This window comes from Silene latifolia, chromosome 8 (genome assembly GCF_048544455.1).
Source record: "Silene latifolia isolate original U9 population chromosome 8, ASM4854445v1, whole genome shotgun sequence".
Lineage (NCBI taxonomy): Eukaryota > Viridiplantae > Streptophyta > Magnoliopsida > Caryophyllales > Caryophyllaceae > Silene > Silene latifolia.
The window spans coordinates 107,082,951-107,108,969 of record NC_133533.1 but is presented as its reverse complement, the minus strand read 5'-3'; the positions used below and the strand labels follow the sequence as shown (position 1 = coordinate 107,108,969).

At 42.0% G+C, this 26,019-nt stretch overlaps 1 protein-coding gene across 1 annotated transcript; it reads right to left on the bottom strand.

Moving 5' to 3' along the window:
• Nucleotides 1–4,422: 4,422 nt before the first annotated feature.
• On the bottom strand, nt 4,423–13,455 carry LOC141597216 (bifunctional dethiobiotin synthetase/7,8-diamino-pelargonic acid aminotransferase, mitochondrial). The gene is made up of 14 exons (XM_074417588.1): nt 12,618–13,455; nt 11,608–11,778; nt 11,217–11,478; nt 10,888–10,974; nt 10,311–10,431; nt 9,720–9,865; nt 9,151–9,245; nt 8,695–8,810; nt 8,467–8,613; nt 7,294–7,427; nt 7,082–7,213; nt 6,330–6,464; nt 5,800–5,912; nt 4,423–5,028 (listed from the first exon to the last, which is right to left on the bottom strand). The coding sequence occupies exons 1-14, from the start codon at nt 13,262–13,264 to the stop codon at nt 4,827–4,829; spliced, it is 2,508 nt and encodes an 835-aa protein (XP_074273689.1). The 5' UTR covers nt 13,265–13,455; the 3' UTR covers nt 4,423–4,826.
• Between the last annotated feature and the right edge of the window lie 12,564 nt (nt 13,456–26,019).

Here is a 26,019-nt window from a genome sequence, read left to right as displayed (position 1 = left end):
ATAGTTTGTAGTTTGTCATGGGAAAGATGTAGGTGAACCGTCATTGTTTTCAGGGTGGTAACAATTCGTTGCCAACCCAAATTCTTATTAGGATGAAGATAATCCATTTTTTATACTCCGTACAAGTAGTTATTAAGGCGTCTGATGGTAAGGTAGTTCTTGCCATTAAATTTACCTTTCGCTTACATCATTTTTTGAGAAATTTACAACCATTTTAAGCTAGAATTTACTCTAATGGTTTAGTCAACTTATTACTAGCTTAATTGGACCCACTTAATATACTCCTCTATTTATTTATTCAATTTCCAAATTTCCAAAAAAAATTAAAACTTTATTAATAGGATCATTATTTTCCTATTGGTTAAATTATACTTGTAGGTCCATTTAAGCAAGTAGCTCCATAGAGCTACTAGCTTGAAATTTTTTGGGCAAAGCTAATCTACATGGCCAACTCCAATGGTTGAAATTTCTTTACTAGGCGCAATTTTATGAAATAAATATGAAGTCTGCCCAAAGATTGGAGATGCTCTAAATAAGCCAAATACTTGTCATTTAGATAAATGAGGTTAAAAGCTAACAACATTCTTTCTACGAGAGTTTTCGTTGGATGCCCTTTCATTTATGTTTGCTTCCTGATTTTCTTTTACTGTTTTCATCCGCAAGGATGGTATAAGTTGATTTTCGATCAACCTAGTTTCTTTACCTTATCAAAAAAAAAAAAAAAAAAGAGATAATAATAATATCTTCGTTTAAAGATAAAGTGTGTTGCCAATTGAATTGTAGATTTTTTTTTGGGTTATTCTACGTAGTAACCCTGTGTTTTTCTGAATTCTAGCTGGTAACCCTTTGTTTTTCAACTGCCCACATGGTAACCCTGAACTTATGAAAAAAGGTTCTCCATGACCCTCAACTTTTATTCCGTTAAAAAACTCCGTTAGTTTGAATGTTTATCGAGACTTGAGCTTGTCTTTTACACTTCAAATGCTTAAATGACCAAGTAACTATGGTTTTCTCAACTCAATTAAAATAAATAATAAATAAACCACGAATTTTGCTAACAAATAATTATATTATAGGTGTGTTAAGAGTATAATTCATAACATTTTTATTATCATTCTTATTATTATCATCATTTTTATTGCTTAGCAAAGAATATTAAAGTAGTAAATATATTGAAACACATCTTACTTTTATTTTTGTTATAAATTATATTAGATTATAATTGATATTAGATTATTATTATTTTTATAAAAAAAACAAAGGTAAGATGTGGATCGGTATTTTTACTACTTTAATATTCTTTGTTAAACAATAAAAATGATGATAATAATAATAATAATAATAATGATAATAAAAAAATTATGAATTATACTCTTAAGTCTTACCACTCCTAGAATATAATTATTTGTTAGGAAAATTTGGGGTATATTTATTTAATTGAGTTGAGAAGACCATAGTTAGTACTTAGTTGGCCATTTAAGCATTTGAACTCTAAAAAACAAGCCCAAATCCCAATAAACATGCAAACTAACGGAGTTTTTTAACGGAATAAAAGTCGGGGGTCACGGAGAACTTTTTTTGATAAGTTCAGGGTTACCATGTGGGTGGTTGAAAAATGAAGGGTTACCAGCTAGAATTCAAAAAAACACAGGGTTACCGCGTAGAATAACCCTTTTTTTTTTTTTACTGACGAGATCAAAAGAACGTGTTAGTTGCATGAATAGGATTACTAGTGTGGGCGTTTGACACTTAGTTCTTATTTCAATTAGTATCGACATTAGATGTTCTTTTCTTGACGTCTTGACGATAAGACCTAATCTCAAGTATTTCCGTCAGTACACAATGAACTTGTAAAAATGAGCATTGGTTATTAGCGATGAGCTAGATCACAAGAACACGGAAATAATTAGATTGTAATCAAACTAGTATAGGACCCGTGCTACAGCACGACATTTTTAAGATTAGGTTTATAAAGAGGAGAATTCAATAAAATAGTTTTAGCATAAAATATATGATACTTTTAAGTTAATGTTATAATATAGTAGATATAATATTAGCAAGGGGGAAAAAAATAAAGTTTATTACTGTAAAAGTATAGTTGAAACTAAGTTAGTCTTATTCAAACTATTAATAATAATACTATAATGTTAAATCATTAAGGGGAACTAATTTATGAAATTAATTTAGATGTAAATTATAATTAAAAAGACCTATTATCATTATAAAAAAAATGGTAGAAATAATATACTACGCGTTTAAAAAGACGATTTAAAAATCAAAGGGAAATCAATTTGTTTCTAACGTTAGAATTGTTAGTAATGAGATCTGCCAAATCAAAGGGAAATCCATTTGTTTCGATATATGATTGTTAATTATCAATGTCAGAATTTTTTTGGTTATACGTTAGAATGTTAGTAATAGATCTGGCAATCAATGGAAAATCAATTTGTTTCTATATAGGATTGTTAATTAGAAAAATCAAAGATTATTTTTAAATAGTGGGCTCAACATAGAATGTGATTGTGGTGTTTTCAATCCATAAAGTAGGCCCATTAAAGTAGGGAGCACTTGGCGGAAAAATACTAAGAGAATTTTATTCTCTTAGTAGTAGGGGAGATGTGGATTGAAACAGAGGGAGTATTGTACTTCAAAATCTATAATTTGGAAATTAAATGGTTTCATAAAAATTAATTTCAATTTAGTTTTTATACACCATTTTTTGTTTAAGACCGTGTTAAATTTAAACAGCTAGTTTTGCTTGTGACGGGCTAATTCTGTCACAAGCTTGTGACCTCTTATAAAAAGGGAGAGGGGACAAGGTGAGGCACCCCTCATGTGCTCCCCCACTCACCTCTCATGGGTATTTTGTGAAAGGAAATAGGTCAACGGGTCGGGGTCAGGTCGGGTCAATTCGGATATCTCATTGAGTTCGGGTTAATTCGGGCCGGGACGGGTCTTTTCGGGTTCGGGTCTGTTTCGGATTTGTTGTCAGGTCTGTTTCGGGTCAAGCAGTTCGGGTTGCTTCGGGTCGGGTCATTTTCGGGTCTTTGAATAATAGAGAAATAGTCATTTCAAGTCTTTTTGGTTCAATTAGAGTTATATTTTGTCGGGTCATTTTCGGGTTTGGTGGTTTCGGATCGGGTCATTTTCGGGTCGGGCCAACACGTGTCAAGAAAGCTCGGGTCATGTTCGGGTCGGGTCAATTCGGGTTTTCGGGTCACATTCGGGTGATGTAGTTCGGGTCAACTTTTTCGGGTCGGGTTGCTTTTGCCAAGTATACAAGGTGGGGCATCCCCATGTAGGGATGGCAGTGGGTTGGGGACCCGACTCAGACCCTGAGGGTCGGACCCTAATGGGTCGGATATGGGTCTCATTTTTTCAGACCCAATGGGTATGGGCCGGGTATGAGTCTTAAGAAAAATTTTCGGGTCCGGGTCTAAGTTATGAGATCCATACCCGACCCTTAGACCCTTTATTAAAAAAAAAAAAATCAAAATCACAACTGTTCTAAATTCATACTGGCAAACCGTAGAAACCAAATCAACTAAAGTCTCTTTCTCTTCCCTCATCCCATAAAGTGATAAAACCCAACCAAACTCTTCTGACAATACCACCACTTCACCACTGACACAAGGAAACCACCACCACTGATACGCGACTGGCAACCACCTCTCTAATAGGCGGCGACCGACAACCACCATTAACGACAGCCAGCGACGGTCAGATGGAGACGGCTATCAAGTACGGTATTGATTTTAGGGTTCCGAGTTTGATTCTATCACATGTATTTGGAGGTAAAATTAATTTAGGTTTTCTTTGTTTTTCTTAATCTCTTTGGTATGTATATTGGATTTGGTAGTGTACAATAGAGATTAATAAACCCGTAATGTTAAAAGATGATTTTTTTTTTTTTAATATTATAGACCCCATAACTGTTAATCCTGCTATTAAAGTGGCTGAAACTCAAACCCGCGGGTAGACCCAGACCCGACCCTTACCCATATGGTCCGGGTATGGGTCCTCAAATTTTAGACCCTTGCGGGTCTGGATCGGGTACGGGTCCAAAGGGAAAATCTCGGGTCCGGGTCCGGGTCTGGGTGGACCCGACCAAGACCCTACCCATTGCCATCCCTATCCCCATGTGCTTCCCACCCATCTCTCAATGAGTATTTTGTGAGAGGAAACGGTATCCGTCACAAGCTTGTGACGATATCGTCCGTCTTCAATGAGATTTGTTGTAAGTTAAGACGGTCTCAAGCAAGACCAAGTCGTTTTTAAATGTAGACGCTCAGGACTACTGGCAATAAATGTTGGAGCTCAGTATAATTGAAACAAGACAAATGGATACCATATTTGATAGTAGTTGTTCATATATTCCTGACAACTATGACAAGTAAAACAAAGAACAGAAACAAAGCATCATACTCAAAGTTGCAATCATACTTCGTGTGGAATACTTTGCAAGTTGCAACTTCCAAGAGAATCACTATTGTGATTTCTATGTACTAGTGCTGCAGGTCTGCAGTCTAAGCTAGATAAGCTACATTTCTAAGCAATCTTATCTCCCACAAGCTCTTGCTGGGGATATAAGTGAACTCAATTTTCTGTAATTCTCGACAAAATTATCATCATCGGTCATTCAAAAGCCATCGCAAATCTGATAAAATAAAGAATACATTTCTGAAGCATTCATCTTCCAAAATGAAATTCCAAAGAGCTGGAGCAAATACAATGTTAACTCTTCTAGCAGTTTCAGTGCACAAAAGGAAAAAGAAAAATTAATCAATACTCATTCACAATGCTACCTCCTCGAGCAGTTTCAACGCTCAACGCTCATTAGCTTGAGCTTTACTGCTGCTTTTGTGAAACTCGTCGATTTTCTGATACAATTTCTGAAGCAATTGGCTACAAAGATGAGGGGGTGTGCAAGGTCCGCACATGAGGTAAAGCACGTTCCCTAAGGGCCTCATATATATGCCTTCCTCACGAAGTTCTTGAACCAATGACATTGCATAAGTCGATGCATACCTGCAGCGGAAAAGGGACTTCATAATTCGTTCATGAATGGATCTATTTTTAGAAGCACAGCACATTAATATTGGTCTCACTCTCACACCCTCACCAAATGTCATCTAACTTAACTGGTTAAATCATAATGGTTACAAATCAGATAAAAAACCGTCAGCATCAATCCCGCGTTAGTTACTTCCTTGACACCAAAACAAACTGTAATAGTGGTCTAAGCAATTTATCATGCACAAATTCTCATTGAAGACATGATATATCCGTCACAAGCTGAAGACGGATACCATTTTACCTCACAATGTACCCACTTTTTCTCTCTCTGTAACACTATTCATGTGGTCCCCTTTCTCCACTAACTCATTCTGTTACCATTTTATCTCACAAAATATCCGTCACAAATGGTAACCCGTCACAAGGGAGACCAATTGTTTATCATGTTGTCTTGATTTATACTTCATAGTAGTAGTAATCTTCGTGCCTCCCTATAAGGAAATCAAGAACCCCTTGCACCAAGACTTCCGAGAACCCATGAGAGACAAGTTTGCATATAGATAAGCGATAAGAAATTTCTGCTCCAATTCAGTAACTATTTTGTAGATTCCTTGAAAAAAAAACCTTTAATTGGATCAAACAAGATATTATTTTAAAGCCAGCAGGTGGATTGGTCAGCATTTCGACCTTGTATTTATGGTGTTAACGGCAAAAACATCTAATTAAGAACGGAATATTTATTTCAAAAGCATTAAAAATCTAGTTCATGTATAGCAGTATTACCCAACATTAGAACCTTCGGCTTGGAGCTCCAGCGCAAAGACAGTCCCCAGCATAACCAATCTTTTGATTTGTGGATGCAATGAAATTTTGTGCACAAGTTCTGCATCCCAAAGCTGACCACCATTTTTTCACAAAACAAATTATGAGAAGATGAACAAGAGTATATGGTTTTCAGAATTTTGATGAAGAAGAATATATGGTTCTGAAGTAACAACTAGTTATGTTAAATCACCTATCGGCGATCACTCATTTACAGATTTTTATACCCTCCCCGGTAAACTCAAAAGTCATAACTCTTGAGCCAATAACTCACAGTAATTTTTTTTTTTTGGGTGGTTATATAACTCACAGTAAATTGACAGTAAGACGACATACACCAACATTTATATAGCAGCCACCCACTTGGAAAATTAGCATACAAGGGTCTTGTGCTCTGGCAAGTTGTAAAATCTTGCACTTCTACTTATGACGAGCATGAAAAAAAGTAAAAAACTATGACCGCAGAAGTCCAAACCAAGCTTATTACTCACCTCTCTAAGCAATTCTCCTTCAGGTAAAATATTGGGGTTTTTCTTAGGGTCTTTGAAACTCTGAATAGCTGTAACAGCAGCAGAACACCCCATAGCATGCGCAGAATAAGAGTGCCCATGCAAAAGCGCCTTCAACTGGAACAATATAGTAGACAAGATATATAACACAACAGAGTATTAACGTTTGAACAGGAAAAAACAATTAAAGATCAGCATTAGTGCGTAAGATTACGACACAGAAGAGATAGAGATGTGAGGAAAAGTGTCCTAAATATTCATGAGACATCATGGGCGAAGATCAAAATTCCTACTTTTAGGTAAATCAAGCAGATCATGTGGTTGCAAAATTTCCTATGCTATGTCAAAATTTCCAAGGCAAGTGGAAGGTGGAATATTGCAAGCAGATAATGACTAAAAAAAAGATTTAAAATAACTATTGTAAAAGAATTTGACAAAATCATCACTGCTTTTTTCTCAGTAAGCAAAATACTGAAGCAACATTGACACAGCAAAAAACACAGCCTAAGTGGTAAACTGATTTTGGCGTCGCCTAACATGACGTATCTTTTATCACCATCTGCATACAACACAATAAAACGGGATAGAAGGGAAAACGGGATGATATCCTAGAGTAGAAGACAAGAGACCAATAGGAAGAAATTCATGAATCTCAAAATTATTTCACGGGAGTAATGCTGTTGTAGTGGAACATGGTTTATTAGTTAAACTACGGTATAATCAAAAGAATTTACCTTTGAGTCATCAACAAAAGTCTTGAAAACATCCTCAGTTGCCACTGTGGCAGCCAAAGGTATGATCCCACCAGTCATAAGCTTTGCATAACAGGCTATATCAGGTGTACAGTGAAGTAGTTCGGCTGCAGACTGACCACAAACTTTCAGGCCAATGAATTATAAACACAAATAGGAGATACAAGAGAGAAATCAATAGCTGGGCAACTAACCTCCACTCCCAAGCGCCAGAATCCTGTGAAGACCTCATCAAATATGACGGGAATTTTTTTACTTCGACACTGTTTGACAAGCATCCGTTGAAAAAGTGGATCAACCATATGCATACCTCCAGCACCATGTATAACTGCAGGACGGTTTCAAAGGTCGTTAGCATAAGACCATACCTACCATTCAGAATAACCCTTCCCCACATATCCTTTAATCTAAACAGGCACAAAGTCACTATCAAACCTAGAAAACCATGGGAGCACCAACACTATCTCACAGCAGGTAAGACAAGGTTACACTTCAAACAGTTTTCATGTCAATATCAAATGGAAATACATGAACCTTTTCGAGTAACTGTGCATCAGATCACATCTGGCAACCAATGATTGTTTTTCACGTGAACGTCAATATTGCCAATTATATGTACTGATATAGTAGGGGTCATACTTATTGCCATCTAAAGATCTAATTTTTTAAGTTGGTTTTCATTTCCAGTGTATAGGGCAACTAAAATGTTTTCTTGAACAATGCATATGAATATATGATGTTACTTTATACCATGATATTATTATCAGCAGATACATAAAGGATTTTCAACTCACCGTACCAATATTTTGAATGCATAAAGGAGTGTAGAAATATGGCAGAAATTTGGCTGATAAGAAGTTCAGAACCATATTTGACCTATATGTTTGTTATTTGACTGACATGAGTACATGACTGATACTTGGCTGATACATGGCAGATTCAGCCACTGTCAGACCGAGTAGTGCTTGTCATTTGCCCTCCCGTCTATCAAAAGTTAACTCATTCTATGGTGTTATGTGTGGTGGACCATAGAAGCAACATATAAAAGAAAAAAAAAAAAAAGATAATCTCTGGATAGGTCGTTGGCTCGTTGCCTTGGTATTTGTTCCCTGAGAAACCTAATGAATTTTATTCTAAACAACTATAAATGACACTTTGATTGCGTGATACTAAGCTCACAAGGAATCATTGTACTGTTCTCAATTCTGTGAAGAGTAATCAAGCAGAAAAGTATGGAATACCAATAGAGGGGCATAAGCTACAACAGCTAGAAACAATATATCACAGTTAGATGAATCTGAAAATCAAAGTCCACATTCGACGGTCATAACTCGTAGACTCAAATAAACAGAGAATAGTATTCTTGCCTGGTTCCATGATTAGTGCTGCTATCCATTTATTCTGGTCCCTTCCAGAGTATGCTGATAGTGCTTTTGATATATAAGAGGAATATATTTTAGAGACTTCTGATGCATCCCTGCTTTCTAAGAAAAGCTCCTCTCGCAATTCGAAGACTGGCCAAATTATGCATATGTTAGGTACATACAAACGTGAAAAGGAGGCATAAATACAGAAAAAGAGAGCGACAAACTTACTCAAATCTTTTAGCTTAGGCCCTTCAGATTGAACTTCGTTTGGTAAAAGTATATTCCATTTCCCATGATGCATGAAGACAGTTGGTGGATCTATGAAATGGCCTCTGCCAATGTACCTGCACAGATCAAATATGTTGTCACAATAAAAGTCAATAAGAAGCTGCAAGCAGTATAATGAAGTTAATGAGTCACAAGTATCACATACTTGCATGATTCAGACACAGGAAATATGTTTTCAAAATAAGACACTTTAAAACCCGTCCATCCCACATTCCCGCCTCCACCTCGAAAAAAAGGAGCGCATGCATGATTTAAAATTCCTGGGTGGAAACTAAACTTTTAGGTGAAGCTATAATCTCCCAAAACTTTCATAAGTTGGATAATTCTAGGTAATCGTGGAAGCAATGCAAGTGTTAGTAACTTAGTATTCCCTTTAAGTATTTCGTGACAGCATACCATGGTTGCTGAAGAAAGCCTGTGTAAGATGATGGCGCTTGCGCTTCCATGGCTCCCAATGTGTCACCGTGATAAGACCCTTGGAGAGCCAGTACCTGTTTCATAACAGAAATTGAGAGGCATGAGAACTTTTGATGAGTGAAATAAAATGCACGAGGATAATTCAAGAATTTTAAAATCTAATCAGATGTTGCTATAGTTGCAATAGGTATTTTTCAAATCAAAACCTGCCATAAGTGACAAATGTCTTACTACAAAAGCCTTAATATGATTCCAAAGGTAACAACAAATTCTTGAAAATTAAAGTTAACGACACAAAAGGAATTATGGAGCGCAAGAGAAACAAGTTTTCAAGTAACGGGTATAGCGATTATGACTAATGAGTATTTCATGAATGTAATTATCGAAACAGTTTGTGATCGCTCGGTTCATCTGGTTGTCTTCCCTGTCTATCCGACTATCCCTAACCCAGTTTGTTCTTTCTACTTAAACTTATAGCTGGGAGTTAATTGCACAACAAAAAGAAAAACTGAACACAATAAGGAGATGAAAAAAAAAAGATGGCTTACCCTAAATTCTATAGATTGTTCCGATTTCTGGTCTGAAAAATCAACAACCTTTTCATGATCATGCAAGAATTTGCGAAATGCCATCTTAAGAGCAACTTCAACTGCTGTTGACCCATTATCTGAGAAGAAAGTTCGAGCAGCCCAACCTATCCACAAACAAGTCCGACCAGATTACTCAGAACTAGACACTGTACCCATGTTATACTTCCAAAGAAACATTCAACACGATAGATCCACTAAAGAAATTCACCTCAACAAACACCACAAGTCCTGCAACGAAAAAGGTTATGATATGGAGTATCTAACACAATAAATTTCTCTAAGAAATTTGATATGAATAAAACTTAAGTCCTGCGGAGAAGACAAGTTAAGTGTGGCTATTGTTTTACGGATAAAAGACTAGTGACTTCTCTAATTGTCAATCTCTGTATGGCATCTAATGTAATTAATTACTTCGATCAATTTAATACTAAATAATAAAGCTAACGCAGCCAAGATAAAGAAAATTCTCCTGAAGTGTTCACATTTTTCAAAGAGCAATGTTTGTCCTTCTATTTCGTATGAAGAGGAGGGAAGGGGAATTAACATTACCTTTCCCAACTCCATCAAGCAAAAGTTCTGCACAACGTAGTGCTGGTTCATAAACATTCTCCGGAAACATCACATGGCCATATCTAGCCGCAGCATAGCCCATATCTCTAGCCAATTCAGTCTGAAAACACCTAGATCAATAAAGAACATTAAAGAACTTTCAAGATATACAAGAATATTTCTTTGATTATAGTCTCAATCATTTGCTGTCTTTACATTATAATCCACTTCACCAAGACAGAATTAGTTCATCAAACTAGTAGCAAGAGTTATTCGTCTACAAAAGTTGTATATGTACTTTGTTTATAGTGCAGAATAGAAATGTGACTATTTAGAATGCTAGTTCATAGGATAAACGAAAATTACTAGTAGCAGCGGATTCGAAAAAACAAGATTATTCATGACAAAGATTGACAGAACAACATAACACCGCTATATTGTCAAAATAAATATAACACCACTATATTTGTTCATACATTTAAAGCAATACAAAATTTAGCATAAGAAATAATCCTTATCAACTGCAAGTTTGCAACCAGAATACCCAAGGACAGTGAAAGAGCAAATGGACTATAACCTGTAAGGCAGAGTCAGGGCCTTGCGTCCACCAACTAGCACATGCATCAAACTGTTCAGCTATGACATTGACATTGTGATCTTGAACCTGACAAATTAGGACTTCAGATGGTTAATTTTCAAAAATAAGCTTGATGAATTGATGAGGAAATGACCGGATTTAACTAATTATGAACTATTATGAGGAATGGCGAATACGATGCCAACAACACAGGCTCAGTCTCTCAAATAGTCATCTTAAAGAGTAGGTCACAATGTTGATTTTGATTGGTTGCCACACAGTAATATTCAACTTAAATAAAGAAGCAAAAGCCAGAAATGTAAAGTCACCTTATGAATAGCAAAATTTTCGCCACAGCGAGAATCTATCACAGTGATCTTTTCTTTGGGTACAAGTTGATGCTGTGTAAAAGGCCACCATAAAATATCTCCTGCCTTCTCTCGCATCACATGCAATCGTTGTACTCGGTCTGAAAATGTTGACAGAAGTATTTGCTTGAGAGATGCAAATACATCCTCGGATTTTTCAAACCATTCCATCAGGTTGTCAGATGGATCTTGTGGAATAGGAGGTAGTACAAGAACTGGGACACTAGAGATAATAGAGCAACATCAGAAGTGAAATAGCCTAAAAAAGACTGAATAGGAGTCTCAATAAGGAGTAAATTGTCGGTTGCATTCTACCACTCATACAGCATTATAAGCTCAGGGGACATATTACCCATTCTGTAGATAAGACGACAAAGAGATCTCATTGGCTAGACCGCCATCTTCAAGTATAACGGCTGCAACATCATAGCCTCTGAGCTTTAAGGTTTCATATGCAGAAACAGTTCCAGAAATACCACCTAACTTTCCATCTCCAACGAGAATCGCAGGTAAACGAAACGGTCTACAATTACAGAAAGAAGCCAAAAAAAATTAATACTCCGTATGAAAGGCTCCGATTTAACGGAAATACAAAAAAGAAAACCTGCTCACTTGCTCAGTACTTAACACTTCCCCTCACCTACACTTTCCGAACTCATTACTTTTCTAAATTCAAGTACGGAGTAATAATTTAACCTTATATGTACATCCAACCGTGCCATTTCACTCAATCTACCGTCATACAAAACTACCCCTTATAACATCAACATTGAAGAGTGCAAGAAAAAGCACTCTTCAGACAGTATCTTCAAACGAGCACCATTCTACTACTCCTTATCTACAATCAGAATGCCATACAACTGGATAACTTCCTCAATACATGGGTGAACCTTATGACAATCTCAAATATGAGACTGTCACATATAATTGTGTAACACAATATTGCAAATCACAATAACCAACTGACCCTTAAAACCGTAATGAATAGTTAGGTAGCGCGGTTTTACAATACTAACCCGGGTAAAACAACACGCTAATTAATTCAAATGCCACCTAGAAGATCATTCCATAAATTACTTCCTATAGGCAAATATGAGACTGTCACATATAATTGTGTAACACAATATTGCAAATCACAATAACCAACTGACCCTTAAAACCATAATGAATAGTTAGGTAGCGCGGTTTTACAATACTAACCGGGGTAAAACAACACGCTAATTAATTCAAATTCCCCCTAGGCATCCAATACCTATAAAGATCATTCCATAAATTACTTCCTATAGGCACGAGTGTGCTGTAGATAAGGTTTTCACATATAAAACGGTTTTACACAAGACTTAATTGCGACGTAAAATATACCTATAGAGATCACACTGAAGAGTACCAGAAGGACCAGGACTGGCAACACCACCAGCAGTCTCAATCAACCCCCAAACCTCCTCCTCCTCATTTTTCTCTTCACCATTAACACCATGATTACTCTCCCATAAACATTTCTTCAATTCCTTCAACAATTCTTCATCTTCAATCCTCATCCCTTCCTTTTCAACCGCCAAATGCGGCGAAACCGCCTCTTTCCACGCATACAACGTCCTACACTCCACCACCCCTCCTCCCACCCCAACCCCCACCTTCCTCTCCCTCCTACACTCCCACAGCGCCTCCGCCTCCGTCACCGCCGCCGACACCTTCCCCACCTTGTCCTTCAGAACCACACCGCCACCGCCGTCGCAACGGCGGCGGTGGAGGTCGTATACGGCGGAGAATACGAACCGGGAGTCGGAGTCGACCGGGAAACCGGTCTGTACCGGTTTGATGTAGCGGAAGTGGAAGGAGGAGGTGGCGGAGGGGGAAGCGGCGAGGCCGGCGGAAACAAGGGTTTTTCCGAGGCCGGTGTTGGAGGACCATACGGTGTAGATGGGGTGGGAGAGAGGGAGGGTTGAGAGGTGGCGGTAATGGTGACGGTGGCGGGAGAGTTTGGTTAGTGAAATTACGGTTGCGTACATGGTGGTTATCGGAAGACGGGAGAGAATGTTAGGGGTAAAGATGGAAATGAGGTTTAAATGGGGTTTTAGCGCTTAAGGAGGGATAGGGTCATAGCCCGGATAGGTGGAGTTAGGTGGCCTATAATAATAAGTTGCGATGTTTTTGGAGTTGGTCGTTGTTTGTTGTAGGACGACGCTTAATTGGTGGTTTGCGTATTTATTCCAAGTTCGGGTGAAAATAAGGGGAGTTAAGATCACATGTCCCATTTTTATGTCTCATCTTGTGTTCTAGTACCTTAAGATTTTAACACATCACACTTCAAAGGATAAAAATGACAATAATAAATAACAAAGTGTTTATGTGTCATCATCAGGGGACACGAAATGGGACAGAGGATCTCCATTGAAATAAGGGGTCGTTTGGGTTATCCGGTAAAAGAATACAGGAACTTAAATTTATGTGAATTATCAATTGGGTAGGTTGTTTGGTTACCCAAATTTACATGAAACTAATGCAGAAGTTACTTATCTAAATTCTAGGTAAGTAAAAATGCCTACATGAATTAGTGAATTACTTTGTACCAAAAAAAATAAATTAGTGAATTACAATGGTTATATGTAACCAAACAATAATTTCTAATTCACACAAACTCTAAAATCATGTGATATATGACACTTTCTATTTCCTAAGCATTGTAAGTTCTCATATGTAACCAAACGACCCTAATAAGTGTTCGTTTTAGTCAAAACACCAAATAACAAAATTGGTAGAAAAAAGTAGATTGGTCCTCTTTATGATAGGTACAACCTATTTCATCCTTTTGGATGACTCGGGATGAGGGAGGTAAGCTAAAACTAACGATTTTCAAATTAAAACACTTCGAAAGAGTTGGACAAGAGTGTCCAACGGAGATCGAAAAATCAACAAATTGGTTAGCCTCACAGAAGCAATGTCGAACTATCACTTCCTCAAAGAAATTAAGGTCTAATTATTTCATATATATACTTGATAATGCTTAAAATTTATCAGGAAATTTACCAAATGCTACGAATTGTGTTGATAACACAAAGATTGTCACCTTCAATTATCAATTTCGAGACTCCTATAAATTTACTAACTAAAATGCCTTCTTTTAATTATGCGAGAGTTTTTGCAACCAAAATTACATTAGATCCACGAGATTTAGCTTCTAGCAAAATAACTTTACCATTATGATCTCTTATAAAATATCCCAAAGCAGCTTTGTTCCCAACTATTTTTGATCCGTCAAAATTTAGTTTAAGAAAACCGTTTAAAGGTTTCTTGTAACACCCTCATATACCAAGGTGCCTTACCAAGACCACCCTAGCACATGGAGATGCTACCATCTCGGTCACCCGAGGTATAATAATCAAAGGAGACCATAAAGAAACGTACTTTAAGTAATAAAGTTGAATGTGCGTACAACAAAACCAAAATCGAAATATAAAAATACAGTGTCTCGAACCGAAATCCAACTAAAGTAAAATGTCATAACAACACAGCGGAAAACTTTCTGACACGTTGTGACTCCATCCCCAGCTATATCTCGTGCGTACTCCAAAGAAATACCTCTTAATCAACTGTTCACCATCCCCGAATGGATCACCACAGTTTTCAAAACATTTAAACGAGGTCAGTTACTGTATAAACAAAATAAGCAACAACAACATCCAATTACACAATCACATTCCTCCAACTCCATCTCATCAGCAATCACCTGACTACACACTAAAGTGTGTAGCCCTGCCAGAATATCCATCGCAATAGATATTCCACACCGCCAGTGGGGACTACAGCTGTACCACCTAAGTCCCGCTCGACACCATAGAGCGAATAACCCATGTCCATTAATGTGCACATCCCCCTTGTGACGGAAACCATAAGGGGCGAATCAAGGGCGTGAAGTCACTCTCGCAAGTGACTTCACTCAGCCGAGGGCGCACCTCGCGAACCACAGACAAACAAACAACCAATCCACAATACCAATGTAAACATGTCAATCCAAAGTACGATAACAATAATCATGCCAATCAAACAATCATGCCATCTTATATTATTTACGCAGTCAACTGAGTAGGGAAACCCTACCTGAAACGGAATCACCATCAATCAAAGCAACGGATCAAAAAGGCTCCTCTACGAAATCACCTCCTATAATCAATAATCACATAATTACAAATCTACACATAACCACTCCCAAAAACCCCATTAACTATATGACATAAAAAAAATATAGAAAACTTACCCACAAGATGACAATCACAAAAGTATGATGAACTCAGAAATCCGACAACCCTAGCCTTGATTTGATAGCAAAGAGAGAAGAGGATTTGAACGTCGCTTTGTTTTTCTTTTGTAAAAAGGTTTAGAAAATAAAAGTAAAAGTAAAAGAAACTGTGAAATAACTTTAAATACCTCTTCAGGCATTACTATCAAACCCGACCGAAAAACCGTAAAACACGACTTACGTACTCGATCGAGTACCGCCTACTCGATCGAGTTGCCCTTACTCGATCGAGTGACTACGAAGCAGAACACTCTCCAGAAAGCGTCAAAGACTTACTCGACAGAGTAAGCCCTACTCGATAGAGTACCCAACAGCTCAAATATCCGAGGTATTACAGTCTTCCCTCCTTAAAAATGAACTTCGTCCTCAAAGTTCACACCCATACTGAAAAACAAACTCACTATACTCAACTATAACGCAACGACAAAACTATAACTCAAAACAAAAACTTAAAACACAACTTAACAACCCAAAACATATACTAAAATTGACCAAAACTCACCAAAACCGTATCAGAACCTTATACGATCATCTCCTACCCCCTTTAAAGAAACATGGTTACGTCCCCGTAACCACACATACCTGATCAAAAAGAGATGGATAACGCTCTTTCATAGCTTCCTCGGCCTCCCAAGTTGCTTCCTCAACGTTGTGATTGGACCACAAAACCTTTAGCAACACTGTCTCCCCAGTTCTAGTCTTGCGAACCTTGCGATCTAGAATCTCTTTTGGTACTTCAAGATAAGACAAGGATTCATCCAACTCGATGTTCTCAACCTCTAGCATATGAAAAGGGTCACTCACATACCTCCGTAGTTGAGACACATGAAACACATTGTGTACACGATCCATAGCTGGTGGCAAAGCTAACCGATAAGCAACCTCTCCCACACGATCCAAAATCTCATAAGGGCCAGTGAACTTCTGACTTAGCTTCCCTTTCTTACCAAATCGCATCACCCCACACATAGGTGACACTTTCAAAAGAACCTTATCCCCAACGTGGAACTCAATGTCCCGACGATGTAAATCCGCATAACTCTTTTGTCGATCCTGGGCCGCCTTCATCTTTTGCCGAATCAACTTCACTTGTTCAACCATATCTTGTACCATCTGTGGTCCTAAAACCACTGTCTCTGCGCTATCATCCCAATAAATCGGACTCTTGCATCTCCTCCTATACAACACCTCAAACGGAGCCATCCTAATACTCGTATGCTAGCTGTTGTTGTAAGAAAACTCAATCAGATCCAATCTATCTTCCCAGCTACCACCAAATTCCATCACATAAGCCCTTAACATGTCCTCCAAAGTCTTGATTGTTCTCTCCGTCTGCCCATCTGTCGTAGGATGAAATGCAGTACTCATCTTCAAAGTAGTCCCCATCAATTCCTGCAACTTTTGCCAAAACCGAGAAATGAATTTCGCATCCCGATCTGACACAATGTCCTTTGGCACCCCATGTAACCTCATTACATTCTTCTTGTAGCCATTTGCCAACTGCACCTTACTCCACGTATCTTTCATGGGAATAAAATGAGCTGACTTGGTCAAACGATCAACGATCACCCAAATCATGTTATTACCTTGCCGAGTCCTCGGTAATCCCACAATGAAATCCTTGGAGATAGATTCCCATTTCCACTCAGGTACCTCTAGAGACTGAATCTTACCTTGCGGTCTTCGCTGCTCCCCTTTGACTCTCTGGCAAGTCAAACATTGAGCCATAAACTCAGCTGTCTCCTTCTTTATCCCAAGCCAGCAAAACGTCTGCTTAAGATCCTTATAAAGCTTATCGCCACCTGGATGCATTGAATACGGAGTGCAATAAGCCTCTGTCATGATCATCTTTTTCAGCTCCTCATCCTTAGACACACACCATCTCCCATCAAACCGAACACTCCCATCAGAATAAATAGTAAACCAAGACTCTGTTCCCTTCTCTACTCCAGCCCTTCACTCCTGAATCTTAGGATCAAGAACCTGTTTCCTGCGAATATCATCATAAAGATCCGGTTCAACTGTCAAATCTCCCCTAGCATCCCCCTTCTGTCAAATGTATCCCCATCTTGGTCACTTCATCTTTTAACCTCGTCAGTGACATAGCTGCGTATAGAGAATGCACACTCTTCCTACTCAACGCATCAGCCACAATATTCGCTTTCCCTTCATGGTATATAATATCCATGTCATAGTCTCCAATGAGCTTCATCCACCTCCTCTGTCGCATATTCAACTTCTTATGAGTAAAGATGTATTTTAAACTTTTGTGATCAGAAAACACCTTAAAGGTCGCCCCATATAGATAGTGTCTCCAAATCTTGAGAGCAAAAACAACTGCACCCAACTCTAGATTATGCGTCGGATAATTCTCCTCATAAGACTTCATCTGCCTTGTCCGAGTATTCTATTCTCATTGAAATGGCTATGTTTAATTCATCAGCACTGAAAAGTCTAATTCTTTCTGCAACTGTTTCATCGCCTGTCATTTGCTATTGCAACAATAATCTGCCATTTTGCTCAAAATTTTTAACTTTCGGCCTAATAATCCCTCTTTTTTATTAACCAGTAAAGCCACTGGTCTATTAGCAGCATAATTATTACTCCCAATGATATTCACAAATATAAAAAAAGGAAACAAGAAATTAATGCAAAGGATAATCTTCCAATTGTTGCCTGTACAGAATTTCATGTTATACTGCTTTGACACTTGAATTTGTTGGAGTATCATCTGCGCACACGACATTTATTTCCTAACAAGATATGATTATTTCCTAACAAGACATGAGAACTAGCCACTTCATAGTTGGCCAAATAAATAAATAAAAGGTACATTTGAGAATTAAAAAATCACCTTTTTTCATATAAACTACCGGAACGCTCTTGAGAGTGTTAGTGTCTGATATGGTGGCTGAGTGTTTTTGTCTGCATAGCGATGCTGGCTCACCTCATGTTTGTGGAGCTTTCACATTACATAGAACCTTATGGAAAGTAAAGGGTATCCACGTTATTCGAGTAGAGGAACATATATCCACATTACAAAGAACCTTTTGTATATACTGGTTCTTTCTGACTCGCTATCGTATTCTTCATATATTTTTGAGTTACTGCTACTTGTTGTTTTACGATTGGCTCCTGGTTGCAATTATTAAGAGTAGACTTATTATGGTACATGAGTTAAGATGATGTCATTGGGCAATCGTTTGTAGGGTTATCTCATTTGAGTTCTCTTAGTAATTAAAGAAATGGTTGTGTATCTGTATCTCTTCTTCATCCCACTTTCCGTGCTCTAATTAGGTCTGCATTTTTTCAGTTCCCGAACCGTCAATCATCTTAGCAATGGCCCAGTCACATACAACGCTAACAGGATTTACACGGTACGAGATCCTAGTTGTTTGAGATTTGGATGTCTATTGTAGCTATTTTATATAGCGGATATAGTCGTTTGTTGTTGGTTACACTTGGTTCTAGGTAGCGGGTGCTACCCTTTGTTATTAGCTAGGTGCCCTTGATGAAAGTATGTTTTGGTATACTCACCAACATTATTAGCTTGGATCTTCAATTTTGTGTGGATAAAATGGTTTTTGCTGGTAATCATTGTTCTTGTGTGTATTCTCGCTGGTCTCACAATTCTAAAACTTGGTAAAGTTTCATGTGGTAATCATTTTGCTATCAGCTCTTAACAGTTTATTTATTTTTGTGCTGTTCATTATCAGTTGTTGGCTGGATGAGATTTTGACTCTTCTATTCACTTATATTGGATTGTCTACATATTGTAGTAATTAATAGATACAATAGTAGCATTCTAGTGTCAGAATCACATTGACCTTTTGCATGATTTAAAGTAGTAAAAAGAACAAAGAGAGGAATGAAAGACAAATTGAAGTGGGGAATGGACTTTGTTAGACACTTTAAGATGTAACAGCTAACTTTTTTGCGAATGTTTCTGATGGGGCATATTCTGCACCGCTGACCAAGTCAACACACTGAGCAAGGTCAAGGATATCCACAGCAAGTCAACGGCTTATGCAGCCTAGCCGATGCAGCCCATCGGCCTGATAGCCAGGGTCTCGGCCAGACAGCTCGCCAGCCGGGACACATGTCCGCGTACTCACATCCAAGATCTCCGCCGGCTGCCGTAGGTTCATCGGCCGAGGGTAGAACGGTCTTTCCACCTAATAAGCCACTTGGCCACTTGGCCACTACGTGACAAAAGGTGAAAGCCTATAAATACTCCTCAACCTTCATTGAGGAGAGGATCCCACAACTTAACCTAAAATACACTATTCATCTGGTAATATCTCCCTTATCTCTCTACAATACATTCCTAGTCAATTAGTATACAACTTATACCTCTAAGTTCACTGACTTGGGCGTCGGAGTGGGTACGCTTGGCACAAAGCCAAGCCCTCAGTTCGTTCATTGTTGCAGGAAAGCCCGAGAGAGACGATAGGAGCGAGAAGGGTTCAACCAAAGACATTATTCTACAAGCCACGGGTGGTAACGATACTTGCTCCGGAATTACACCCGGAACAATTGGCGCCGTCTGTGGGGATAGACACTAGAAGCTAGTCACATTCATTCCCAAACAAAAAAAAAAAAAAAAAAACCCACCCAAAAAGCTAAGAAAATGTCTAAACAACAAGATGCAGTCGTAACCGACGAAACCGCATTTTACCAAGATGATACTTTCAACAATTCTGGAGTCATACAGCCCTCCACCGGTGGTGTAATCCAACCGGAGTTCGGGATGCCATCAATACCCGACACGCCGCTGCCAGCCAACCAGGTCACCATCATGGGACGTGTGGTTGATGTAGCCAGGCTGAAAATGCTCCTAGACCTAATTAGTAACACACCTGCTCACACTGTCACGCCGACAAGAGCAGCGGAAACTGTCCGGGAGACCAGGGCCCAAAACGTGACTCCGAGAAACTTGAACGGAGCACTAGGAGAAAGCGACCCGGCCAAGTCGCCGGGAGCCCAAAGTGGGCGCGGTAGACCTAAGTCCTTCCCGCACTCGTGGGAGGACAGCGTCCCCGCCACACGAACGAGGCTCACCCCGAAGGAGCCAGAGGAGTCCGACTCAGCAGAGTTGGAGAAGGAGTCCGAGCCGAAGAAGGAGCCCCTCCCGCTACGGGGGGAGGAGCCAGGTTAGGGACGCAAGGAGCCGATCGCCACGTGTCGTTCGACACGTGGTCAGGCAGCCCCTTAACGCCTACGTCCTAGAAGTCCCGGTGCCAAATAAGCTCAAGCTGCCACCCCTGTCATACAAGGGGGATGGTGATCCAGTCGACCACGCTGAGGCCTTCGAGTCTTACATGTCGGTATGGGAGCAGCCCGATGAGGTCTGGTGCCGAATTTTCCCAACAACTTTGCATGGGATGGCTCAGAGCTGGTACAAAGGGCTTCCTGATGGCTCGGTGTACTACTACGCCGACCTGAAGGGCGCTTTCCTAGCCCAGTACTCCTGCAATAGGAGAAGGGCCGTAGAGACATCTGACCTCCTGACCATCAGACAAGAGGGGGGCGAGTCTCTCCGGAGCTACGTGAAGAGGTTCGATGGAAAGGTCCAGCAGATTCGAGAAATTAATCCCGAGCTGGCGGCCTTCGATCGATGAAGGGCCTCCCAAGAGGGGCCTTAAAAAACGAGCTCATCAAGAGCGGAGGCACGGGCTCGGACGCCGCTAGAAAGTTGGCCGACCAAGCCATCAAGGTAGAAGACTACCACAAGACCTGGGAAGATCCCCGCGAAGCCGAGCAATCAGGAAAGAAGGGTCACAGGCAAGACAGTCAGGACGAAGGACGCCGTGACAACTTAGGCTCGCGGTCCGACAGTAGACGCCGTGAGAATAACAGATCACGGTCGGACAGATCCGACCGGAAGCAAGACTCGGCAGGCGCCGGGTGGAATTCAGGAACGTACCACCGAGGCGGTATAGTGAAAAAACCCCTCTCGTCGTATCGGCGCCAAGTCTTCGCCCGAGCAAAAGCGAGGGCCGAAGTGGGAAAGACCTCCCAAGCCAAAAAGCGACGGTGACACGAGCCAATATCGTGAGTACCACGGCCACACCGGCCATTTAACCAACGATCGCCGCCATCCGAAGAATGCCATAGAGGAGCCGATCCGAAAGGGAAGCCTCGGCAAGTACGTTGCAAAAGGCCAAAAAGACCGACGCCGTAGTTCAGATAGGAAGTCCGTCTTCGAGCGGATAGGCGTGATTCATGTTGTCATCGGGGGCAACGAAAACGGAGGGTCCGCTCATGGGCACAAGCGGCACCTAAACGAGCTATATCAGGCCATCAACTTTGTGCCCAACTCAAGGATCCCCTCTGCAAGCATCCCCGATATAACTATCGGAAGAAAGGACTACGAAGGGATCATCGCCCCCTCACAAACGACCCGCTTGTAGTCAATTTGGACATATCCAACCACCTGGTCAAGAGGTGCCTGATTGACACAGGTGCATACACGAACATCATGTTTAGAGAGTGCTTTCTCGGCCTCGGCCTGAGGATCAAGGACTTAAGCCCCTGCACCAACCCCCTATACAGCTTCTCTGGGGCCGGCCTGGTGCCGCTGGGATCAATTAAACTCCCGGTGACGTTCGGCGAGAAGAACGCGGCTAAAAACATCCTAGCTGAGTTCGTCGTCATCGACGGCTCGTCTGCCTACAACGTTCTCATAGGCCGAGTCACCCTGAGCGAGGCTGACGCAGTGATGTCCATCCGGGCCCTAACACTGATGTATGTCTCGGACCGGGGGGAAGCGCATAAGCTCGTCTCCAAAGACGAGAAGGATGAGGTGGTCAACGTCCAGATAGCTGCCCGAGGTTGCAACATGCAATCCCTCAAAGAGGCGAAGAAGTCCGAAAAAGGAAAAAGCCCGTCCTTACAGCAGGGGGGCGACCTCATGGATACGACTAGTGGCTGATTTGGGGGATGTACCTGTGATGGGCCGTTAGGGCATTGGTAGTCTTGTAAAATTTTATGTAGCTACGGAGGTGTCCAAGATGGCTGTGGACACCCCAACGCATGTTTTTACCTAGTGAAAAACCATCCACGCCTTCCATCAAAGCAAAGTTCTTCCCATCAGTTATTTATCAAGAAACAGACGCCGGCTCACACTGTCATACCGACAAGAGCGGCAGCCTCCGTCAAGAGCCTAGCGCCGTCGCAGTCACCCCAAGTAGTAGACGCCACGACAGTCACCCCAAGAGGTTTGATGCCGTCGCAGTCACTCCAAGTGGTAGACGCCACGTAACACGCTATCAAGAAACAGACGCCGGCTCACACTGTCATACCGACAAGAGCGGCAGTCTCCCTCAAGAGCCTAGCGCCGTCGCAGTCACCCCAAGAAGTAGACGCCACGGCAGTCACCCCAAGAGGTTTGATGCGTCGCGCATCACTCCAAGTGGTAGACGCCACGTAACACGCTATCAAGAAATGACGCCGCTCACACTGTCATACCGACAAGAGCGGCAGCCTCCTCAAGAGCCTAGCGCCGTCGCAGTCACCCCAGTAGTAGACGCCACGGCAAATCACCCCAAGAGGTTTGATGCCGTCGCATCACTCCAAGAGGTAGACGCCACGTAACACGCTATCAAGAAAGACGCCGCCACACTGTCATACCGACAAGAGCGGCAGGTCTCCTCAAGAGCCTAGCGCGTCGCAGTCACCCCAAGTAGTAGACGCCACGGCTAGGTCACCCCAAGAGGTTTGATGCCGTCGCAGTCACTCCAAGTGGTAGACGCCACGTAACACGCTATCAAGAAACAGACGCCGGCTCACACTGTCATACCGACAAGAGCGGCATTCTCTGTCAAGAAACCAGTGCCGGCCCACACCGTCAATCCGACAAGAGCGGCAATCACCCTCGTAAGGCGGATACCATGACAGTAACGGCCATCGCACACTACACTCGCAAAAACAGACGAAGTGTCTTGGAAGCGTTGAAACACAGTTGAGATACGCACTCTAAAACGGCCACGGCCAAGCCGAGGCGGAAACAAAAGGGGCGCTCAATTAGGAATACAGGAAGACAATTCTGACAAAGATGAGGTAAAGACCTCGGCCAAGCCGAAGGCGAAAGAAACGAACCATTATTAGAAGATAAGTTACAAATTACAAGTGAAAAGAATACGGACGACGGCCGTCCCCATAGGGATAAGCCAAAACACAACCTACCGAGGTTGTACAAAAAGAAGACAAGAACTACTATTATGTTCACGTACAAAGAGATAACGGGAGGAAGGGCTGAGTAATCGCCCCGGACACGGCAGATCTCGTCAGTAAACTTGTTCTCATCAAGCCGCATCTTCTTCGGCGGGCAACCCAAAGAGCTTTTCTAGCGGCCTCGGCCTTGGCCTCGGCATCCTCAGCTGCCCTCATCCTTTCGGCTTCTTCCTTAGCCACCCGAGCCCTCTCAGCAAGAGCTGCTTTCTCCGCGGCCGCCTCCCTCTCCATCTTTGCCTTCACCGCCTCCTTGGCCTCCCCCACCGCGGCTTTCTCCTTAGCCTCGAGCTTGTCATCAAGCAACGCGTCGAACCCGCCCCCACGGAAGGAACCATCAAGAGGGAAAAGCTCCCCGATAACTTCCCAAAGCATCTTCGGCCAAATCCCGGAACTTGGCGCACGGTTTGGGAAGCATGTCGGTTTTAAAGCATCTCGATGTCCGCCTCCTTCTCGCTTGATGACGGCATCTCTACCCCGAACCACCTCCGCCTGAGCCTTAAACAGGTCCCGGGACTCGTTCCTCTGCTTAAGGTAGAGGTCAGCGCGCCCCTGAGCGAGCTCACATTTCCTCAGCAGTTCCGCAACTTCGGCAGCCGCAGCCTCGGCTTTAGCCCTCTCAGCAAGGACCTCCTTTTCAGCGTCCTCCCTAAGTTTTCTCTCGGCCAAGAGCGCTTTCTCAGCTTCTACCCTGAGCCTCTGTTCATTAAGGAGACCCAACTTCGCCGCCGCGCCCACCGCTTAGAGGAATTACGCTCGTGGACAGCCCGAGCCACGGCCTTCTCTTGCTCCCTGAGACGAGCAGCGGTAGCCACGTTCCACTTCGCCAGCTCCCTAATAAGCTTCGTGCCCTCCTCTATAAGCTCGGAGACGGAAGCCTTCTGGGATGAAGGGACGATGGTGGCAGTTTGGCCACTAGCCTGCGGCTGGGAGACGAAAGCCTTCTGGGATGAAGGGTTGACGGTGGTGCCTTGATCACCAACCTGTGCAGAGGACCCCGCCGCCTGCTGCCCAACGTGAGCAATAGCCGATTGCGGCTGATCTGCAGGAATTCAATTAAAATATCAGTATCAACACCGACTTATCAGAAACACCTAATGGTTCGGCCAAATTTAGGCCACAAGCCAGATAGGTACCATGTTTGGCCCTCTTGACCGGAGAAGGCACTTCCTTGCCAGCGGTAGAAGTTGTCCCTTTCCTCTTGCGGATAAGGGGAGATCCCTCTGCGTCAGAATCCCCCTCATCAGGAATCTCAACAATCTCCATCTTCTTAAGGGAGGGGATGGGAGTTGAAACCGGTGTCGACGCCGTTGCCACCAAGGGCCTTGTTTTCCGGGTCCGACGCACCACGCCGCTCACAACCCTCGCCTGCGCCTCCTCTTTGCTCAAGACCTTTAGCCGCTGTTCCATAAGATCATTCGGCGACACCCGGCGGTCATCGGCTGAAGCCTTGGGGTGCAGGTTAGCGACGGTTTTATCTTTGTGCAGCCCCATTCTCCGAAGAAGATCCTCAGATAGGTCCGGTCCAAAGTGGTCTACAAAAGAAACAAAGCAAGAGTCAAGAGGAAGAAATGAACCGAGATTCGAAAATAAAGAAACATCAAGAGCGGCGGTGGGCCTCACACCGACCCCACTCACCCCGTGCTAGGGCCGGTATGAGGCCGACATAGCAAAGCGGCTCATCCTGAAGAATGATCGCGTCGGGGGAATCCATCTTTCGGCACCCCACCCTTGTCCACCTCAAAGAGCCTCATGGCCGCCTTCTCATCCTCCTTCGAAGGACCCCGCTAGCATCCATTTTAAGACGCTTCCGAGTGACCCATCTGTCATGCTCCGCCCTAGTCTCACACCGCAAATTAACCTGATGCTGGAAGGAACGGGGCAGCGGATAGTCATTCGGCACTTTAACATACACCCACCGACCCTGCCAGCCCTTGCAAGAAGAGAGTTTGTCAACAGAGACGTAACCCTGCTCGGTTTGTACGCTGTACCATCCAACGCGGCCAGGGAGTGACGGTTTGAGATGATGAAGACGGCGGAATAAATCCACCGTCGGAGCCTCTCCCTTAAAAAGACAAAGCCAGACGAAACCAATTATGGTCCTCATAGCCAGCGGGTGCAGTTGGGCAAACAAAGAACGTTCATGGCTCTAATTATGGCCACAACGTACCCATTCAGCGGAAACCGGAGCCCGTACTCCAAATGCCGCAGGTACACGCCGGTATGGCCCGGCGG